The 22,860-nt window shown below is 38.5% G+C and overlaps 1 protein-coding gene across 4 annotated transcripts in view; it reads left to right on the top strand.

Annotated features, from left to right (window-relative positions):
• Positions 1-22,860, top strand: part of KYAT3 (kynurenine aminotransferase 3) — a 72,909-nt gene that overhangs the window by 35,043 nt on the left and 15,006 nt on the right. For all 4 annotated transcript variants that reach the window (XM_003943258.4, XM_010331121.3, XM_074381147.1 and 1 more), the window contains 5 exons: positions 6,405-6,481; positions 8,762-8,851; positions 13,503-13,689; positions 18,434-18,507; positions 18,763-18,849. In XM_003943258.4, coding sequence (XP_003943307.1) covers positions 6,405-6,481; positions 8,762-8,851; positions 13,503-13,689; positions 18,434-18,507; positions 18,763-18,849 — 515 coding nt within the window. The remainder of the gene's footprint in view (positions 1-6,404; positions 6,482-8,761; positions 8,852-13,502; positions 13,690-18,433; positions 18,508-18,762; positions 18,850-22,860) is intronic.

Below are 22,860 nucleotides of genomic sequence, written 5' to 3'. Positions count from 1 at the left end.
CTAAAGCAGGTGGATTGCTTGAGTCCAGAAGTTCTAAACCAGCCTGGGCAACAGAGAAACCCCATCTTTACAAAAAATTTTTTAAAATTTGCCAGATGCATGGTCACAGCTACTTGGGAGACTGAGGTGGGAGGATCACTTGAGCCCAGGCACCACTGGCTCACTACAGCCTCCATCTCCTGAACTCAAGTGATCCTTCCACCTCAGCCTCCCAAGTAGCTGGGACTACAGGCACAGACCACCAAACCTGGCTAAATTTTTTTAAGAAAAATTAAAATAAGAAATGTAGTATGCTTATAATATATTAAATTGTTGCATTGTTGCATGTGTCATAATTTTTCCTATAGTATATTACAAATTGCTATAGAGATGGGAAGAGAAAGCAGCTGTTTGAGGGAAATTTAAAAAGGAGTGGCTAAAAGATGGAGAATTAGCTAAACAGAGAAACAGAAATTAAATTCCTAAAAGCTAAACTAGCATGTACTTAGGCAAGGGGGTATGAAACATCAAGATACACTTAAAGAAGGTAAATGATTATTGAAATTTTTTTAAAAAAGAAGAAAGCTCAGTTATTTAAATTTTTTTTTAAGAGACAGAGTCTTGCTGTGTCACCCAGGTTGGAGTGCAATGGCACATAGCTCACTGTAACCTCAAACTTTTGGGCTCAAGCAATCCTTCTGCCTCAGCCTCCCAAGTAGCTATGACTGCAAGTGTGCACCACCTCATCTGGCTAACTTATTTATTTATTTATTTATTTTATTTTTTTAAATTTAGGTTCTGGGGTACATGTGCAGATCATGCAGGATTGTTGCATAGGTACATACATGGCAAGGTGGTTTGCTGCCTTCATCCCCCCATCACCTATATCTGGTATTTCTCCCCTCATTATCCCTCCTCACCCAGCTGTTTCTTACCAACACCCACCCCTACTAAACACAGTATATGATGCTCCCCTCCCTGTGTCCACATGTTTTAATGTTCAACACTCGCCTGTGAGTGATAACATACGGTGTTTGGTTTTCTGTTCTTTTCTCAGTTTGCTGACAATGATGGTTTCCAGATTCATCCATGTCCCTATGAAGAACACAAACTCATCATTTCTTATGGCTGTGTAGTATTCCATGGTGTATATGTGCCACATTTTCTTTATCCAGTCTATTGATGATGGACATTTGGGTTGGTTCCAGGTCTTTGCTATTGTAAACAGTGCCACAATGAGCATACGTGTGCATGTGTCTTTATAATAGAACAATTTATAGTTCTTTGGGTATATACTCAGTAATGGGATTGCTGGGTCAAATGGTATTTCTATTTTTAGGTCCTTGAGGAATCGCCACACTGTCTTCCACAATGGCTGAACTAATTTACATTCCCACCAACAGTGTAAAAGTGTTCCTATTTCTCCACATCCTCTCCAGCATCTGCTGTCTCCAAATTTCTTAATGATCACCATTCTAACTAGTGTGAGATGGTATCTCAATATGGTTTTGATTTGCATTTCTCTAATGAACAGTGATGATGAGCATTTTTTCATATGTTTGTTGGCCTCACAGATGTCTTATTTTGTAAAATGTCTGTTCATATCCTTCACCCACTTTTGAATGGGTTTATTTTTTTCTTGTAAATCTGTTCTAGTTCTTTGTAGATTCTGGATATTAGCCCTGTGTTGATTCTGGATATTAGCCCTTTGTCACATGGGTAGATTGCAAAAATGTTTTCCCACTCTGTTGGTTGCTGGTTCACTCTAATGATTGTTTCCTTTGCTGTACAGAAGTTCTGGAGTTTAATTAGATCCCATTTGTCCATTTTGGCTTTTGTTGCCATTGCTTTTGGTGTTGTAGCAATGAAGTCCTTTCCTATGCCCGTGTCCTGAATGGTTTTGCCTAGGTTTCCTTCTAGGGTTTTTATGGTGTTAGGTCTTAATGTTTAGATCTTTACTCCATCTGGAGTTAATTTTAGCGTAAGGTGTCAGGAAGGGGTCCAGTTTCTGCTTTTTGCAAATGGCTAGCCAGTTTTCCCAACATCATTTATTAAACAGAGAATCCTTTCCCCATTGCTTGTTTTTCTCAGCTTTGTCAAAGATCAGATGATTGTAGCTGTGTGGTGTTGCTTCTGAGGCCTCTGTTCTGTTCCATTGATCTATGTCTCTGTTTTGGTACCAGTACCATGCTGTTTTGATTACTGTAGCCTTGTAGCATAGTTTGAAGTGAGGCAGTGTGATGCCTCCAGCTTTGTTCTTTTTGCTTAGGATTATTTTGGCTATGTGCGCTCTCTTTTGGTTCTATATGAAGTTTGAAGTCGTTGTTTCCAGTTCTGTGAAGAAGGTCATTGGTAGCTTGATGGGGATAGCATTGAATCTATAAATTACTTTGGACATTTTCACAATGTCGATTCTTCCCAACCATGAGCATGGGATTTTTTTTCCCTCTGTTTGTGTCCTCTCTTATTTCATTGAGCAGTGGTTTATAATTCTTAATTTATTTTTAATTTTTGTAGAGATAGCATCTCACTATGTTGCTAGGACTGTCCTCAAACTCCTGGACTCAAGCAATCCTCCTACCCTGGCCTCCCAAAGGGCTCTGATTACAGGAATAAGCCATCACATCAAGCCTCAGTTTGATTTATGAGGGTGTATTGTAGTAACTGGCATAGATCAGAGTGTAAAAGTAGGGTGATTCTAAAGGACTTTGAATATGAGATAAAGAGTATAAACTTTGTTGAGGAGGTCAGTGGTTCTGAAACTTACTTTAGTGAGAGATCACCACGAGATCACAGCATTCCATATCATGAAATAGCGATATGGTGAATTCCATCCTGAACATAGTAGCAATTTTCCTAATAGAAATTCAACAATTAGAAGCCAATATAAAAAAATCACAGTTCTGTCCATACTTGTCCATAACAAAAAGCTGTTGAAATAAACACATTTGAGGTTTTCTGATTTTGCCATTAACATGCGTTTACTAAATGCTCATTTGTTTCACTGTCGGAGTGTCCACTATCAGATAAGTGGTAGCATTTGCTAAAGGCTTAAGAAAATTGTCTGGAAGAAAAACTTAAAATTGATTTTTAAAAATTCTGCATATTAATTTGATCACCAGAATGCCAGTGAACTTACTTTGAGAACTATTGCAAAAGCTGCAACAAAACAGGAGAATTGGTTCCATTACTAAATTTTTTTTTTTAACAAAGATAAGAGCCAGCCGCAGATGAGAGTCTTAAATCAGACGACCGAGCACTTGAGATGGAATGTGGGGGCTATTTAGAAACTATAGAGTATAGCATTTGAAGGTGGGAAGCAAGCAAGCAAACAAACATGATGCTAAGATCTCTAGCCTGAACTACTCAGCAGTGATGAGGACTTTAACCAAAGTAAATGTGGAGAGGAGGAGCAGATTTGCAGGGAAAGGCTGAGCAAAGGGACTTGCTGCTTCTCATGCTTTAAACTTCCTGCATTTGGGTATCTACGGGACATAGAGGAATAAAATATATCTGGGGACAAGTACAATTATAGGCCCAATGATCAGAATCAGATTATAATGGGATATATTTTTGGCAGTCATCAAAATGTTGGTGGTAGCTGAACACATGGAAAAGAATGAATTTTCTCAAGGAGAATATATATAAACAGAGAAAGCAGCCAGAGATTTGCAGAATGTGGCACCTTAATACAGCAAAATGTTTTCATGTGTTAAATTGCACCAGAGTCCACCACTGCCCATCTTGTTAGTGACCAGAGTCCACCGTTGCCCATTTTGTTAGTGACTTCTGTCTCAAGTCATTTGTACTATTTCCCACTGGAAAATCAGATTAACATGAACAATTACTTTCTTATTGTAATTATAACTCAGTGTAGCAGTATGTATCCCAAAAGATAACTTCAGATGATCTTGAAATTTATTGTTTTTTGTTTGTTTTTTTTTTATTTATTTTTTTGAAATTTATTGTTTAGATCTACTCACTGTAAGCCCTTCAGGGTAAAGTGTAACTGATAACATTATTTACTAAAGATATGCAAGAAGTATATTTTAAACTTAGATTTTTTTTTTTTTTAGTTGTAACAGCCCATAAAGTTTAAATAAGACCAAAAAAATGAAAGTGCAATTTGTTTGCATTAAAACTTGGATATTCTGTCAAATACAATGGTCTTTGTTACCTTAAAGATGCAAAATGGCTATTAAATCAATTTGCAAAGTTCAACAGTAGTCCTTTAATATACGAAGTATTCCTTTACTTTAAAGGAAGTGATAATCTGCATTATATATAGTTTAGATTTTCTCTGGTCAAATAGAAAAGTAGGGCATGTGTCATAGTGTTCTTTTGGAGTACTTTGGAAGACCAGAAATGTCTCAAAACTTGTAACTATTTATATCAAATATTAAAATATTCCTTCTTCAAGTGGACATTCTAAATATTTTCCTCATTTATCTTTTTGGGTTTTGTTATATTCCACAGTGAATAAAATTATAACTTTTCTGATTATATACTTTTCCTACTGTTATAAATTTAGTATTTCAGGGTAGACTGAAATTACTTATACATTGTTTTGGAAATTTCTGTAGCTGCCTTACATTTTAGTAGGTACTTTACTTGCTTATGAACAGATTACTTCAAGAAAGCACAAGCTTAGATTCCCAGAGATGAGCATTTATTTTCCCTTTGTGTGTACCAACACTCGTTAAGAACAGTACAAAAGCCCTCACTTGTACTTTTGAAAAACAAGTGGAAAAACTTGTGGGTTGCATGGAAAGAACTTCACAACTAAATTACCTGAGGAATCCAAAATGTGGGTGGCACTCTCAAAGGTTGATGAAATGGTAATTTACCAGTTATAACCAATGCCTAGCAAAATTTCCAAACTTGCATTTTAGGCCTCCAGGACTTTGTTACATGTCTTAGCCCAAAATATCTTCCTTACCCTTCTCTGCCTGGCTATGGCCCATATGGTCTTCTAAGTTTCAGCTCAAGAATTACTAGCTGCAGAAAGCCACCCTCAACACCCTCTTCTATTCTTGCATCCCCCTCCATGTCTCCTGCTATTACAGCATTTTTATCACACTGAATTATAATTGTCATTTTATGTGTCTCATGTCCCCCCTAGACATTAAATTTTTTCAAGAATTGCATCTTACTCATCTTTGTTTCCTCTAGACCTAGCTTAGTCCCTAGCACCTGGTGGTTGCTAATGAATATTTGATGTATGAATGAATGAATATCTTTATTAAAGATGTTAATCAACTTGAAAACCATTATATAGCTAATTCACATTATTCTTGAGTTCTGCATTTGCAAATTTGCCTGCTCCCTAAAATATATGTGTAACCCCAAATCAGTACTCACAGCACTTCATTTAAAGATTGGAGTCACCCTACACACATTCCCAGTTGAGATCAAACATTTTGCTTCTGTTTCAGTTCACACTGTAAGCAATTGTTCTATGTAAAGTGATTTTGCTGTTTAAAATGGCCCCCAAGCCTAGTGCTAAAGTACTGTCTAGTATTCCTAAGTGTAAGAAGGCTGTGATATTCCTTATGGAGAAAATATGTGTGTTTGATAAGCTTCATTCAGGCACAATGGCCATGCAGATATTAAAGAGTGATAGCTAAAAAGTACAGGGCTTCTTTTAGGGTGAAAAAATGTTCTGAAATTGGTTATGGTGATAGTTGCACAGGTCTATAGATATACTAAAAATCACTGAATGGTATACTTTAAATTGGCGAATTACGTGATGTGGGATTTATAACCCAATAAAGTTGTTAGCAAAACACACACACACACACACACACACACACACACACAGGTGCGCACACAATTACTGGGTTCTACCCCCAAAGTTTCTGCTGTGGGTCTGGGATAAGCCCCAATGATTTGCCTTTCTTACAGGTTGCCCAGTGATGCTGATATTGCTGGTGCGAGATCACATTTTAAGAGCCATTGCTCTAGGAAGCCTGGAGAAATACACTTAGAAAATAGGCAAGATAAAGAGGCCTAAACAGTAATCAGGATCACAACCTAAGCCCTGCCACAGGATTATTATGTTGAACATGCAGTCACTGCTAACATTGAACACTGAATGCTACAGCCCCTGTGACAGCTGCCGCTTGAAGCAGTCTGGAACACTGCCTGCTGGCACCCCTGACACTCCAGCACCAGAACTAATTTTAAAATTATTTAATCTATTTACATATTATTTTGGTACAGCATTACAGTGTTGTAAACTTTTCATCTGTGTTTTGCATTAAAGTTACATTGTCTAAAAATAAAAAACTAGAAATAACTAGACTGGCTAAACCATAAGACATTTATTTTCATTGAATTTATGTGTCTTTGTTATGTTTTTAGATTATACTAAATGTAGATTAATTGGAAAGCAATTAGTTAACCTTTTTTCTTCCACTGTTTAGCTACTCTTCCAGGTATGTGGGAGAGAACAGTAACGATAGGAAGTGCTGGAAAGACTTTCAGTGTAACTGGCTGGAAGGTAAGATGAGTAAGAATTTCATTGCTTAAAAATAGGCCTGTATGGCTGGGCACGGTGGCTCACGCCCATAATCCCAGCACTTTGGGAGACCAAGGTGGGCAGATCACAATGTTAGGAGTTCGAGCCCAGCCTAAACAATGTGATGAAACCCCGTCTCTACTAAAAATACAAAAAAAATTAGCCAAGCATGGTGGTGCATGCCTGTAATCCCAGCTACTCAGGAGGCTGAGGCAGGAAAATTGCTTGAACCTGAGAGGTGGAGGTTGCACTGAGCTGAGATGGCACCACTGCACTCTAGCTTCAGCAACAGAGCAAGACTCTTATCTCAAATATATGTGTGTGTGTATATATATATATATATATATATATATATATATATATATAGGCCTGTATATTATTTTTTGTAGTGTTTTGTGTTTTAAATGCATGCCTATAATCCCAGCGTTTTAGGATGCTAAGGCAGGAGGATCACCTAAGACTAGGAGTTCAAGACCAACCTTGGCTACATAATGAGATCCTGTCTCTACAAATACATTTTTAAAAAATTAGCCAGGGATGGTGGTGCATGCCTGCAGTCCCAGGTACTTGGGAGGCTGATGTGAAAGGATCACTTGAGCCCAGGAAGTTGAGGCTGCAGTGAGCTACACTCCAGCCACTGGGAAACGGAGCAAGATTGTCTTTAACAAAATAATGAAATAAATAAGTAAACATATAAATGAATAATTGTATACATATTCAGTTTATAGATTTTTGTACCTGGTGATCTTTGCTTATCTTTTGACTTATTTGGCTTTCATGTTGAGTTTTATCCTTTTTGAGACCTAATTGAAAAATTAGGTCTTTTTTTCTATTATAAGTAATCAACTAATGACACCTTTTTCTTTGCAAACAAGTGTTTAAATTGCATATTAATATAAAAGGAGAAAAAATAATAGTAGCTAATATTTTGGCACTTGCTATATACCAGGTTCTAAATGTTTTACATATACTAATTTCTTTCATTCTCATAACCATACTATAAGGTGGGTATGATTAGTGTTCTTATTTTACAGATGACAAAGCTAAAGCACAGAGAAGTTAAGTGACTTGCCTGAGACTACCCCACTAATAAATTCAAGCCAGAATAAAAAGTTTGGCTCTAGGATTCATGCACTTAACCTCTGTATTATTTGCTACAATATTTATCCAGTTAAAAAACCCAATTCTCTTCCAGCCTCACCTCTCCTGAACATGGGTAACCAGCCAGGCACAGTGGTGCATGCCTGTAATCCCAGTACTTTGGGAGGCCGAGGAAGGTGGATCACCTGAGGTCAGGAGTTCTCGACCAGCCTAACATGGTGAAACCCCGTCTCTACTAAATACAAAAAAATTAGCCAGGTGTGGTAGCACATGCTTGTAATCTGAGCTATTTGGGAGGCTGAGACAGGAGAATCATTTGTACCTGGGAGGCAGAGGTTGCAGTGAGCCGAGATCAGGCCATTGCACTCCACCTAGGCAACAAGGGCAAAATTCCATCTCCAAAAAAAAAAAAAGCAGGGCATCAAAAATTAGGCCTGCAGAAGTCTATATATATAGTTTTAATTATGCATCCCTTAGGCTCTCATTCAGTATTACTTTAATCTGTAATTCAAACAAGCTTTATTACCAGTTTTTAATCTTCCAGAATATCAGAATTAGCAAACTAGAAGAGTTGAAAAGGCTAACAATGATTGCAGGCTGCTTACCTTCTGAAAAGCAGAGCTTAGTGATGAAGGCAGAGCTTAGTGATGAAGGCAGAGCTTAGTGACTCCAGTTGGAAGCCATTTCATGAAGAGAACAGCATTGTAATGATTCTAAGTACTAATACTGTACTACTTTCATAGTGTAAACTTTTTTGGGGGTGGGGGATGGATCTTACTCTGTCGCCCAGGCTAGAGTGCAGTGGTACATCTTGGCTAACTACAACCTCCGCCTCCTGGGGTGAAGTGATTCTCCTGCCTCAGCTTCCCAAGTAGCTGGGATTATAGGCTCCCACCACCACTGGATTCAGTTAATTTTTTTTTGTATTTTTAATAGAGACAGTGTTTTACCATGTTGACCATGCTGGTCTTAAACTCCTAATCTCAAGTGATCCACCCACCTCAGCCTCCCAAAGTGCTGGGATTACAGGTGTGAGTCACCACACCCAGCCAACATTTTAGGATTGTATGTATTTAACAATTGCATTAATTTTAAACTGTTGTCTCAGATTTGGTATATACAATCCAATTTTTTGAAATCTTTTATCTTTTCCTTTCCCAGCTTGGCTGGTCCATTGGTCCGACTCATTTGATAAAACATTTACAGACAGTTCAACAAAACACGATTTATACTTGTGCAACTCCTTTACAAGTAAGTATTACAGTAAGACAGGGTAGAAGCATGGTCTTTTGGTGAAGATATTACTTTTATATTGCGTATTCGAATTGACTTTGTTCTTCTCTTTCTATCCTTCTGTTGAAGGGCCTTCTAATATAATGTGGAATTGGGGGAGCAGATACATATTCAGGATGGTTTGGGTTTTTTTTTTTTTTCTTAATACAAGTTTAGCTGTTTAAACATTGCTCACGGGAGTCTAAAGTGCTACAGATTCTGTGGAGGACAATGAGAAAACTAAGCAAAATTACAGATGTGCTTGCCCTATGAAAGCAATTCATCTTCTAAGAATTCACTCTAAAGCTTTTAGTCCATTCTTGCACTCAGGTAAAGAAATGCACGAGACTTAGTAATTTATAAAGAAAAGGGGTTTCCTTGGTTCATGGTTCTACAGGCTGTACAGAAAGCATAGTGGCTTCTGCTTCTGGAGAGGCCTCAGAAAACAAAATAATGGCAGAAGGCAAAGAGGAAGTAGGCATGTCTTACATGCTAAAGCAGGAGGCAGAGAAGTGGGGAAGTGCAACACACTTTTAAACAACCAGATCTCACAATAATTCACTATCACAAGAACAGCACCAAGGGGATGGTGCTAAACCATTCATGAGAAACCACCCCCATGATCCAATCACCTCCTACCAGGCCCCACCTCCAACATTGAAGATTACAATTGGACAAGAGATTTGGATGAAGACACAGATACAAACCATATCAAGCTATTATCTGCACCTGTAAGAAGTGATGTACTTAACCTGGCTATTCATTGCAGATGATTGAGGATAATCCGTTATCATCTACAGACAATTGGTTACATAAACCATGATCTATCCAGATATTGAAATGTTATATAACCATATTGGTTTCCTACTGGTGCTGTAACAAATTACCACAAACTTAGTGACTTAAAACAACACGAATTTATTAAGCCTACAGTTCTTCAGCTCAGAAATCTGAAATGGGTCTTAAAGGGCTAAAATGAAGGTGCTGGCATTGCTGTGTTCCTTCTGAAGGCTCTAGGAGAGACCCTGTTCCATTCCGTTTCCAGCTTCTAGAGGTTGCCTACATTCCTTGGCTCACAGTCACATTAATCCATCCTCTGCTTCCATCAACACATCTGCTCCTGTGACTTCAACCCTCCTACCTCCTTTTTTCCTTTATAAGCATCTTTGAGATAATATTAGGCCCACTGGATAATCTCCCCATCTGAAGATCCTAAATTCAAATCACATCTGCAAAGTTCCTTTCACCATGCAAGGTAACATATTTACAAGTTCTGGGTTTTAAGATCTAGATGTCATAGGGACCCATTATTCTGTCTACCAACTACTGAAGAGAAAAGAAACAATAAATAAAATGGAGAAATACTATAATTACTGTACTGAGATAAAAAAGATTTCCAAAATGTAAAGTAAAAAAAGAAAACAATGTAAATATTATTTAACATTTTATGTATTTATTATGGAAATAGGGATTTTTTTGCTATCATTCTGTGGATAATCAAAATGCTGAAAAAATGTTATTTTTCTAGAAGGCAGTTAAAGGGCAAAAAAGCCAGGCATGGTAACTCACGCCTGTAATCCAGCACTTTGGGAGGCTGAGGCGGGCCGATCACCTGAGGTCAGGAGTTTGAGACCAGTCTGCCCGACATGGTGAAACCCTGTCTCTACTAAAAATATAAAAATCAGCTGGGTGTGGTAGCAGGTGCCTGTAATCCCAGCTACTCAGGAGACTAAGGCAGGGGAATCGCTTGAACTCAGGAGGTGGAAGTTTCAGTGAGCCAAGATCATGCCACTGCACTCTAGCCTGGGCAACAGAATTAGACTCTGTCTCAAAGAAAAAGGGGACAAAAGAGCAAAATGTATTGGCTATAGTAAACATGATTTTTTGCTTTCTGTAAAAAATACCTTCTGAATCAGAAAAAAATCTTATTTAAAAGTTCTTTCTTTAGTGATTCTCTAACTCACAATAAAGCAAAGTTCTAACATTTGGTTTTATTATATGTTAAATTAATTTCATCCTCTCAAAATAAATCCATTCATTTTCAACAAATATTTACTGAGTACTGGAGATACAGCAGAAAAAAATTTCTGCCATCATGAAGCTTACAACCTAATTGGTGGGATACAAATAATAAATAAATATTTTAAAAATATATGAGCTATATGAAGAAGAAAGATAAAATAGGGAAGAGGAAGGATATAAAGCACCAGTGGGAGAATATACAGTGTTAAATAGGGTAATCTTTAAAAGCTTCCCTGGGAAGATAACATTTGAACAACTAACTGAAGGAGTTTAAGCAGCCACATGGTTACCTAGAGAGAACAGCAAGTGGAAAGGCCCAGTAGTAGATGGCCTTGCCAGCATGTTTATATCAGAGAACAGCACAGAGACTGTGTAGGGGTTCAGTCAGGGTGGTGGGAGAAATTATAAGAGAAAAATTTTAGAGAAATAGATGCAAATCTTCTTGGAAAGCCAGGAGGTTTTTTCAAAAGCCTTGGGAAGGAATGAGCCTAAGGCGGTGGTTCTTACCCAGAGGCAATTAGGCAGAAGTTGGTACAAAGAAATGTTAGGGAGTTCATCTAAAGAGCTTGTTTACTCATGTGGTCCTAAGACGAACCTTTGAACACCCATGGGTGCATGACTGCTCTCTTCTACTCAGGGGGTCAACAATGTTATTATCCACAAATGGTGTTTGCTTTAGGCCTCAGAACCTGGCCTTTAATCATTCCACAAATGTGTCGAACTCAAAGCCTCTGTCATTAAATCTATATGGAATAAATGCCTGCAGTGCCAGCTGGTAAGGGCCACAGCTGCTGACTCTTTACAGCACCCTCCTTGGTGTCTGAGTGGCCTGGACCCCCAAGCCCACACTTTTGCTGGATATCCATGTCTGACTGCATTTGTTCATCTGTTGCTGGGCCAGGGTCTGCAAGTCAGACCCGACAAGACAGGAATGGAATGATCAAGGGAGAAGAGTAGGAAAGCTAAGATCAGACAGGTAGCTGGGAGTCAAATGGAGCTGGGCCATGCACATCACTGTAAGGACAGAATGAGATAGGAAGTCACCAGAGAGTTTTGAGCTCAGGAGTGACTTGGTCTAGCTTGTTTTACAGACTCTTGACTGCTTCATTGAGGGAGAAAGCCGTTGCAGTGATCCAAGAGAGAAGGGCCACTGGATTGAACCAAGATGGGGATGGTGGAAGTGGTAAAAAGTGATTGGACTCTGAATATATAAGTAGAGCCAACATTATTTGTCAATAGGTTACATATGGGGTATTAGAAAAAGGAAGGATTCCAGGATGCTGTAGTTAGGATGGATGTTTCTGTCTCCTTTCACTTGGAATTTTCTAAGGCAGTCTCTCCTATAGTGAATGAACAAGTTGCCAAGAGAGAAAAAAAGATACAGCCAAGAATACATCTTTTTCTGAACCATCTTTCTCCCTTTCAACTAGGTGTTCTGTTTTGTTCTAGGATAACCATGTTTAGTTCCAGAAAACCACAGATTTCCAGACTAAGGCAATCCTTATTTTCCAAGATTTTTGTAGTACTGGAAAATTACTACTAATTCTGTTTTACTGCATTCTTTTGGCATAAAGTCTTCTCTGTGATCTTTCCCCTCTCTGTCTCCAGTCGTCTCTTGCCACACTGTCTCTCTTACCTGCCAGATCCTTAATGTCTTAGTTGGTCTGGGCTGCAGTAACAAATGGACTGGGTGGCTTATAAACAACAGAAATTTATTTCTCACCATTTGGCAGGTGGGCAAAGTCCAAGATCAAGGCACCAGTAGATTTGGTGTCTGGTGAGGACCTTCTTCTTCATGAATAGTACCTTTTGCTGTGTCCTCACATGGTAGAAGGAGCAAGCTAGCCCTCCTTTGTAAGGGCACTAATCCTGTTGCTGAGGGCTCTACCCATCTGCACTGATCACCTCCTAAAGGCCCCATTTCCTAATACCATCACCTTGGGGTTTAGGATTTTAATATACGAATATGGGAACAAACACGAACATTCAGTCCACTGCACTTAAAACATTGGCTTTTTCCTTGGCCCAGTTTGCTTTCCTGGCTCTTGAAGAAAGGTAGAGGAATTACTGTAGATGTTCCAGAAACTCACTTCTATCCCCTGTTACACTTTGACCACCTTCCTGGCAAATGAATGATTCCAGCAAAGATTTGCACACCTACGGGGAATAAGAAAGGCACATTTCTCCTTTACACAGTGGGTTAGCTTTCATTTCCACTCTGTCCCCAAAGGTAATGGTGAGAGGCTGACTACTCTGGTTGTTTTTCTGACTTAGATTTAGCAAGTCATTCTGCGACTCAACTTATTAAGAAAATGTTTTAACGTCTTTTTGTTTTCAAGCAAGCCATCTTTATGTAACAGCTCTTTTTCAATTTGAATTTTCATGACTCATTCTCAGTTCTTCACATGAGATTTAATCATTCAGGTATAACTGATTCCTCCATTAATTTATAGAGTTTAATATAGGTTCATAGGAATTCAACTATTATTTCCTGAGTGACTTCTTCTTTGCCAATAATTTTACTCAGGTCATCTTTATTTATTATACCAATAAACTAAGCAATAAATAACATTCCCATATTCCTTTTCATATTTTTTAATTCTAACAGGAAGCCTTGGCTCAAGCTTTCTGGATTGACATGAAGCGCATGGATGACCCAGAATGCTACTTCAATTCTTTGCCAAAAGAGTTAGAAGTAAAAAGAGATCGGATGGTACATTTACTTGAAAGTGTTGGCCTAAAACCCATAGTTCCTGATGGAGGATACTTCATCATCGCTGATGTGTCTTCACTAGGTTTGTAAAGGCTTTTATTATTTCAACTATGCAGAAATTTACAGACTATGTGAAATTATAGCAGAATTATGGAGCAAAGATTAGTATCAAAGCTACGGCAGCATCTTATCTGTGGAGAAGGATGGATTTTTGCAATGTCAGCATTTTCTATGATTATCTTTGCTTTTAGGTCTTTCACCTTAAATGTGACCATTGTTAAATGGTTATGGAGTCAGTGTTGTTCTAGTTAATCTATTAAACATAAGATTTGCTGTCACTCTGTTCTGGTGTGTAATTTAAAAACACAAGTGTGTGAAATAATATATACTCAGTGTTCATTTGAGTAAAATTGTAGTTTGCTTTTTACTTAACCAGAAAGTACTATTTCATTAGAAAAATAAGATACATAGAAATTTTGAAGCTATCAGGGAATATTTGCAATTTTAGAATGTATTGAAATAAAATAGAGGGAGAATAATATTTATTAAGGGTTCACTTTGTGCCATGTACTTAGAACACCCTTCAAAACATGTTTTTGAAGAAAACATTAGCTCCATTTTTGCAAGTAAGAAGATTTAGAAGTTTTAAATAACTTGCCTGAAGTCCCACAGCTAGATTCTAAATGGTTCTGTTTCCAAAAAGCAATGGTTTTTATATTACCTAAAGTTGTTACATGTAATTCCAACATGCCATACAAATTTAAAGTTAGAAGCATGATAATGTGTCATATATAACTTAACATTTCTTTGGAAAAAAAAAATTAATAAAAGTAAACTAAGTAATGGCAGTCTGCCATTACGGAGGCAGTCTGCCATAGCAGAGGCAGTCCACCATTACTGAGGCAGTTCTAACTATACCCCTATAAACAAAACCACAAGGAAGTTCACAGAACAGCTGGGCAGAGCCCACGGCAGCTAAGCAACGCTTCTGCTGGCAGACTGTGACTAGGCTACCTCTGTGCTGGTAAGGGCAGCTCTGAAAAAAGGCAGCAGCATGTCAGGAACTTATAAATAAAGCCTACCTTCCCAGGACAGAGCACCTGGGAAAAAAGAGAGTTATGAGTTCTGCTGCAGTAGACTTAAATGTACCTGCCCAGAAGCTCTTAACAGAACAAAACTCACAGCTCAGCACTTGAGCTCCTATAAGGGACAGACTGTCACCTGAAGCAGCTCCCTGGCCCCCATATATCCAAAGAGTCACCTCATAAAGGAGAGCTCAGGCTGACATATGGCGGGTATCCTTCTGGGACAAAGATAACAGAAGAAACTGGCGGCAACCCTTACTGTTCTTCAGCCACCACAGGTGATCCCTAGGCAAGCAGCATCTGTAGTGAACCTCCAGCAATCCTACAGAGAGGCCTGACTATTAGAAGGAAAACTAAAAAACAGAAAGAAAGAAATTCATTATCAACAAAAAAGACGTCCACTCAAAGTCACCAACTACAAAGACCATAGGTAGGTAAATCCACAAAAATAGGAAGAAACCAGTGCAAAAAGGATGAAAACACCCAAAACCAGAATGCCTCTCCTCCTCCAAGGGATCACAACTGATCACCAGCAAAGGAACAAAGCTGGATGGAGAATGAGTCTGATGAATTCACAGAATCAGGCTTCAGAAGGTGGGTAATAACAAATTTCTCTGAGCTAAAAGAATATGTTCTAACCCAATGCAGAGAAACTAAGAACCTTGAAAAAAGGTTTGACTAAATGCTAACAAGAATAAACAGTTTAGAGAAGAATATAAATGACTTAATGGAACTGAAAAACACAACACAAGAACTTCACAAAGCATACACAAGTTTCCATAGCTGAATCGACCAAGCAGAAGAAAGGATATCAGAGATTGAAGATGAACTTAATAAAGTAAAATGAGAAGGCAAGATTAGAAGAAAAAGAATGAAAAGAAATGAACAAAGCCTCCAAGAAATACGGGATTATGTGAAAAGACCTAATCTACATTTGATAAGTGTATCTGAATGTGATAGAGAGAATGAATCCAGGCTGCAAAACACTTCAGGATATTATCCAGGAGAACTTCCCCAACCTAGCAAGGCAGGCCAATATTCAAGTCCAGGAAATACAGAGAACACCACAAAGATATTCCTCAAGAAGAGCAACCCCAAGGCACATAATCATCAGATTCACCAGGGTTGAAATGAAGAAAAAATGCTAAAGACATCCAGAGAAAAAGGTCGGGTTACCCACAAAGGGAAGCCCATCAGACTCACAGCACATCTCTTAGCAGAAACCCTACAAGCTGGAAGAGAGTGGGGGCCAATATTCAACATCCTTAAAGAAAAGAACTTTCAACCTAGAATTCCATATCCAGCCAAACTAAGCTTTATATGTGAAGAAGAAATAAAAGACTTTATGAACAAGAAATTGCTGGGAGATTTCATCACCACCAGGCCTTCCTTACAAGAGCTCCTGAAAGGAACACTAAACACAGAAAGGAACAACCAGTACCAGCAACTCCAAAAACATACCAAATAATAAAAAGCATCAACAAATGAATAAACTGAGTCAACTAATGGGCAAAACAACCAGCTAGCATCAAAATGGCAGGATCAAATTCATATATAACAATATTAACCTTAAATGTAAATGGGCTAAATGCCCCAACAAAAAGACACAGACTGGCAAACTGGATAAAGAACCAAGACCCATCGATGTACTGTACCCAGGAAACTCATCTCACATGCACAAAGAACTAAAACAGATTTACAAGAAAAACAACAACAACCCATTCAAAAGTGGGCCAAGGACATGAACAGACACTTTTCAAAAGAAGACATATATGAGTCCAACAAACAGAGGAAAAAATGCTCGTCATCACTGGTCATTAGAGGAATGTAAATCAAAACCATATTGAGATACCATCTCATGCCAGTTAGAATGACGATACTTTAAATATCTGGAGACAACAGATGCTGGAGAGGATGTGGAGAAATAGGAACACTTTTACGCTGTTGGTGGGAGTGTAAATTAGTTCAGCCATTGTGGAAGACAGTGGTGATTCTTCTAGGACCTAGAAATAGAAATTCCATTTGACCTAGCAATCCCATTACTGGGTATATATCCAAAGGATTATAAATCATTCTATTATAAAGACACATGCACATGTAAGTTCATTGCAGCACTGTTTACAATAGTAAAGACCTAGGACCAACCCAAACACCCATCAATGATAGACTGGACAAGGAAAATGTGGCACATATACGCCATGAAATACTATGCAGCCATCAAAAATGATGAGTTTGTGGCCTTTGTAGGGACATGGATGAATCTGGAAACCATCATTCTCAGCAAACTGACACAGGAACAGAAAAACACACCACATGTTCTCACTCATAGGCGGGTGTTGAACGATGAGAACACATGGACACAGGGAGGGAAGCATCACACACTGGGGTCTGTTGGTGGGGAATAGGGGAGGAACAGCAGGGGTAGGGAGGTAGGGAAGGGATAATGGGGATAAATGTCAGATATAGGTGATGGGAGGATGGAGGTGGCAAGCCACCTTGCCATGTATGTACCTATGCATCAATCCTACATGTTTTGCACATGTATACCATAATCTGAATTATGATAAAATGCATATAAAAATAATAATTTAACTTCCTTATCTGTAAACAGAGGATTATAATTACCTCTCAGAATTGTGGTGACAACTAAATAAGATGATCATGTAACATGGTTAAACAATAGTAAGTGTTCAATAAGTTGCAGTATATTGTTAGCATTATTACTGGAAATTGTATGTTCTCCTTAAAACAGGAGGGAATGGAGGTTAAAATATCAGTTAAAAGGATATTAGGACTTTGTTTTAAAAATATAGGTGAAACTTTCTTCAGTGTCAAAGCTTTTACATGATTAATTTGAAAAGAACCACTAGTATTTAATGAATAAAAGAAAGAAGATATATGTCCCAATTTGTTTTGAACAATAAATTATAAAATTTCATTGATTACAGTAACCATCAACATTAGTTGCTTTAGGACATTCAAAAAGATTGAAGAGTACAAGTCAGTAGTTTTGAAACAATATGAAATGTAGATTGCAAAAACTGAATGCCAGAGATATATCTTGCCAAGACCTTAAAGCAAGATTGAGGCAAGAGAGAACAGGAGTATATATTTGACTTTTTCACAAATTTAAAAACAGTATAATATATGGAAGCAAAAATGAAAAATAAGGGTAGCATTTGGAAAATCTAAAGAGATATCCTGTATTTACAAATAAATAATAATATGATGAATTTATTCATTCAACAAATATGCATTTTGTTACTTATGTGCTAGACACTGACCTCGGGGTTGGGGATAAAATAGGTTACAAAACAGACACTTTACTTTTGTGGAACTTGTAGTCTAATGATTAGTTATGTGGAAATATAATCATTACTGATGAACATTCTATAAATTTAGTGGTTATTTCCTTAGTAATGATCATAGAATCTTATTTCTAAATGGAAAGACAGCACTCCTCTGCCCTTCACTTTTTCTACTCTTCCTGTGCTGAAAGCTGCATGTATAAGCACCCTGATGTATGTGTGAGCACTGCCTTATACCATCAGTAAAGCTCTGTGAATTCACTTCCCACCACACTGTATAGTGTGAGACTCCAGCGTATTCTGTGACTATGTTCTGAGAAAATTCTAAGCCAAGCTAATTTAAATAGGAGAAAATATTGAATCTTGATAGACTTAAGTGAAATACATGTTGCATCAGATGAAATTCATAGGCCACCTAATTGTGTGGTTTCAGATCCAGACCTCTCTGATATGAAGAATAATGAGCCTTATGACTATAAATTCGTGAAATGGATGACTAAACATAAGGTAATGCTTATTGTCCTTTGCAAGATTGTATTGTATTTTATAGTTAATTTATGAAGGAAACCTGCCTGTATGCTTTGAAATCAATCAAATGTAATGTTATATGATACTCTACCTGTGACTTTTAAAAGCATTTTTCTTTTTGGAAATTATTGTGACTATTTAAAAGTATCTAGTTGCCTCTAATATCTATAGTCCTAAAATTAATATTTGAAGTGTACATAGTTTTCTTATTATATTTTTCTATTTATTTTTCAGAAACTATCAGCCATCCCTGTTTCAGCATTCTGTAACTCAGAGACTAAATCACAGTTTGAGAAGTTTGTGCGATTTTGCTTCATTAAAGTAAGTCCCCTGCTCTATTGAAAACACATTTATAGTATCCTCATTTCAATTTTTAAAGCACTATTTTCTTCTGTTTCTAAAAATGATATGCTCATAACGCAGTTTTTAAATTCTGGCTTACAGCTGTAAAATTAACTGCTTACCAAAACAAATTCAACCCTTTTTGAAGGAAGACAACATAATACAGACCCCTTACCATGTCATATGACAATTTCCAGAATACAGTAAAAAATTACTAGACATAGAAAAACACAAGAAAATATGACCTGTAGTAAAGAAAAAAAGAAGTTAATAGAAATGGGCTTAAAGGTAACTCAGATCTAGAAATTAGCAGACAAGGACTTTAAAGCAAACATTTTAAGCATGTTTAAAAAATTAGAGGAAAACATGTTTATAATAAGTGAACAGAGAGATTTGAACTATTTTTTAAAAAAGGAACAAAATGGAAATTCAGAAACTTAAATGTATAATATCTGCTATAAGATACCTATGGGACTTAACAGAGTATTGAAGATGTCAGAAAAAAAAAAAAGAGGTTAACTTGAATACAGATCTATAGAAATTATTCAATCTGAAAAAAAGAGAAATATTTTTAAAAAGTGAGCAGAGCCTTAGCTTTATGAGACAATACCAAGTGATAATATATGTGTCATTGGAGAACCAAGAAAGAGACACTATGAGAGAAAACATATTTTAAGTAGTAACAGTCAAAATGTTCCCAAATTTGGTGAAAAGTAACTTATGTCTAAAAAGGTCAGTGAAATACAACAGGATAAATATTTTAAAAGCACAACTAGGCACATCATAAAATACTAAAAACAAAAGGTAAAGATAAGATATCAAAAGCAGCCAGAGGTCAGGTATAGTGGCTCATGTCTATAATCCAAACACATTGAGAAACTAAGGCAGAAGGACTGCTTGAGTCCAGGCGTTCAAGACCATCCTGTGAAACATAATGAGATCCTATCTCTATAAAAAAATTTTAATTAGCCAGGCTTGCTGGCACATGCCTGTGGTGCTCACTTCTCGGGAATTTATGGTACAAGTGAGACCAGGTTCCGGGGTGCAGGGGAGGCTCAGCTTGCTCCCCAATAGGATTGTGTTCTTCCAGGCTCTTTGTCCCTCATTCACCCAAGAATGGGAGAGAGGACTCCACCAAGCGCGGTGGCTCGTTTAAGGAAATATCAGACCCCAAAGAGTTTTGCAGAAAGTGACTTATTTAGGCAGAGAGCTGGAGAAAAAGGAGAAATAAAAGCAGCTTCCACAATGTCGTGGAAGGGGATCCAGATTTGGATCCAGATGAGGGAGAAGGGGACTTTTAATGTGGGAGAAATTCCTGCCTCATTCAAATTTTCTGTCCTATAAAAGGAATTCCTTTAAACTTCCGCTGGAGTGATTGACCTTTGATTTTTTTTACCACGTGTGTGAAAGTTAAAGACCTCTAAAATCCCGGGTGGAGATGTGGGTGTGGGTATGGCGCTGGGAAGTTCTTGCCTTTGAAACTGTGCCCCCTTGGGGAGCCGGAAAGAGTATAAATTCCCTCAGTCTCCCCTCTGAACAGGAAAGCCCAACTCCTATTGGGACACAGGGGGTTGATCACTCTTTAGCTACTTACTGCTGAAATGGGGCATAGAAGGGGCCCTGCAGTTGAGGTTTCCTCGAGAAGGGAGCCTTTCAGGGGTGCAGATTGATCCTGAGGTCCACAATAGAGCTCATAAGCCAAGGACATCCAGGGTTCCAGTTGCAGGATTATTTATGACCTGATGGTTCTAGAAGAAACGAATGTGGTAAGAAGGTTAAAGATTAAAAAAACCCAGAGGCCAACAAATATAGAATGGTTATAAACAGGACTAGGAAAGGATGGCCAAGACGGCCATCCACTATACTATTTCTTGAAGGTCTTTAGCCCTGTGTTCCATTGATTCCTGAGTTCTTTAACTTTGTTCAAAACAACACTGAATTGGTTTACAGAGTAGCAGCATTTCTTCCTAGAAAGAGAGGCTCCCTCTCTCTCTGCTGTTAGCAAATTTAGGGCCCTTTTACTTTGAAGAGCTATGGCAGCCAAAGAGTTAAGCTGTTTTGCACAGTGAGCTGCCTTTGCAGAGAGAATTAGCAACCGTTTTATGTTATTAATTAACTCTTGAGATACCTTATAGTAACTGAATAGAGGTAGTAACTTTTCTAATGCCAGCACCAAGTTTTCCACTATGGAAGGAACAATTGCAGTTTGAGAGAGAGCAAAGTTGAGAGTTATAGTCTTGTTAATGCCAGGATATAAATTAGACTCATGAGTCATTACTTTCCTGGGGATTTTTTGTAAGAGCAGATGTAGAGCCTCTAATGGTTCGCAGGTGTACCAAGGGTTGTCTCCTGGAACTTCAGGCTGTGGAGTGGAGGGCCTATGACTTTCTTCAGGAGGTGTCCAAGGCTTCAGCCCAGTGTAATGAATACATGAGTCAATTCCCACCACCTTAACTGCCGTTGGGGTAGACAGAATAACTGAAAATGGTCCTTCCCAAGATGGGCCTAGAGAGGAAGAGTCTGAGGGGAGAGATTTAACAAGCACCAAGTCTCCAGGGCAGAACAACTCTTTTCCTTTTTCCCTAGGGTGTCCTTCAGGTAAAGTTTTAAGAGCCTGATGGGACTTAGCCAAGAAGGTTATATCGTTTATTAGATCTGCTGTTTCCTTGTCTAATACAAGATTATTAGTAAGAAAGGGCTGTCTGTAAAACATCTCTTAGGGGCTGAGAGAAATGTTGGGAGACTGTTCGTCCTAGGACTTCCTAGACAGTTACAGATTTGGAGGAAAGCTGTTCAGGACAGAGGATTAATACTGAGAAGGCTATGCCAGTGTCCAAGAGGAGATTAACTTTCTGGCCTTCTATGGTCAGCTTTGCCTGGGGCTCTGTGAGGGTCATGGCTTGTGCTGGCACTTGCCCCAGGCACCCTCACTCCTGCAGTTGGGTCATCTGGTTAGACACCTCTGGCCCCAAGAACCTTCGTCCCCAGGGACAGTGTGCTCTCCAGTGATCCCCTTGGCACAGCAGACAAGGCCAAGGTGGTCCATTCCTCTGGGGACAATTTCTTATAAAATGTCCCTCCAGACCACACTGGTAGCAAGCTCTGCCAGACTGGTGGCTAACCTGAGCCTTTCCCTCATTTGAGCCCCTTGGGTCTGCCTGCCTGAAGGCCATGACTAAGGCTGCAGCTTTTCTCTGGTCTCTCCTGTTCCTTTCAGCCTGTTCCTCCTGGTCACTTGTAAAACACCGAGGTTCCCAGGTTTGGTTATGATTCTAGACTCTGTTCTGGCCCCAAGTTCAGCTTCTGGAGCTTCATCCTAATATCTGCTGCTGACTGCGTAATAAACTTGTCCTTTAATATTAACTGACCTTCATTGGAGTCTGGTGACAGGGGAGAATACTTTCTTTTTTTTTTTTTTTTTTTTTTCAGTCTTTTTTTTTTTTTTTTCTTTTTTTTTTTTTTTATTGCATTTTAGGTTTTGGGGTACATGTGATGAACATGCAAGATTGTTGCATAGGTACACACATGGCAGTGTGCTTTGCTGCCTTCCGTCCCCTCACCTGTATCTGTCATTTCTCCCCATGCTATCTCTTCCCACCTCCCCACCCCCCGCCCCTCCCCCATTTCCCCCCAACAGACCCCAGTGTGTAGTGCTCCCCTCCCTGTGTCCATGTGTTCTCATTGTTCAACACCCGCCTATGAGCGAGAATATACGGTGTTTGATTTTCTGCTCTTGTGTCAGTTTGCTGAGAATGATGGTTTCCAGGTTCATCCATGTCCCTATAAAGGACGTGAACTCATCGTTTTTGATGGCTGCATAATATTCCATGGTGTATATGTACCACATTTTCCCTATCCAGTCTATCATCATTGGGCATTTGGGTTGGTTCCAGGTCTTTGCTATTGTAAACAGTGCTGCAATGAACATTCGTGTGCACGTGTCCTTGTAGTAGAATGATTTATAATCCTTTGGATATATACCCAGTAATG

The sequence above is a fragment of the Saimiri boliviensis genome, chromosome 11, assembly GCF_048565385.1.
Source record: "Saimiri boliviensis isolate mSaiBol1 chromosome 11, mSaiBol1.pri, whole genome shotgun sequence".
Classification (NCBI taxonomy): Eukaryota; Metazoa; Chordata; class Mammalia; order Primates; family Cebidae; genus Saimiri; species Saimiri boliviensis.
Note: the sequence above shows the minus strand (reverse complement) of the source record. Positions and strands in the feature narration are given on the sequence as shown.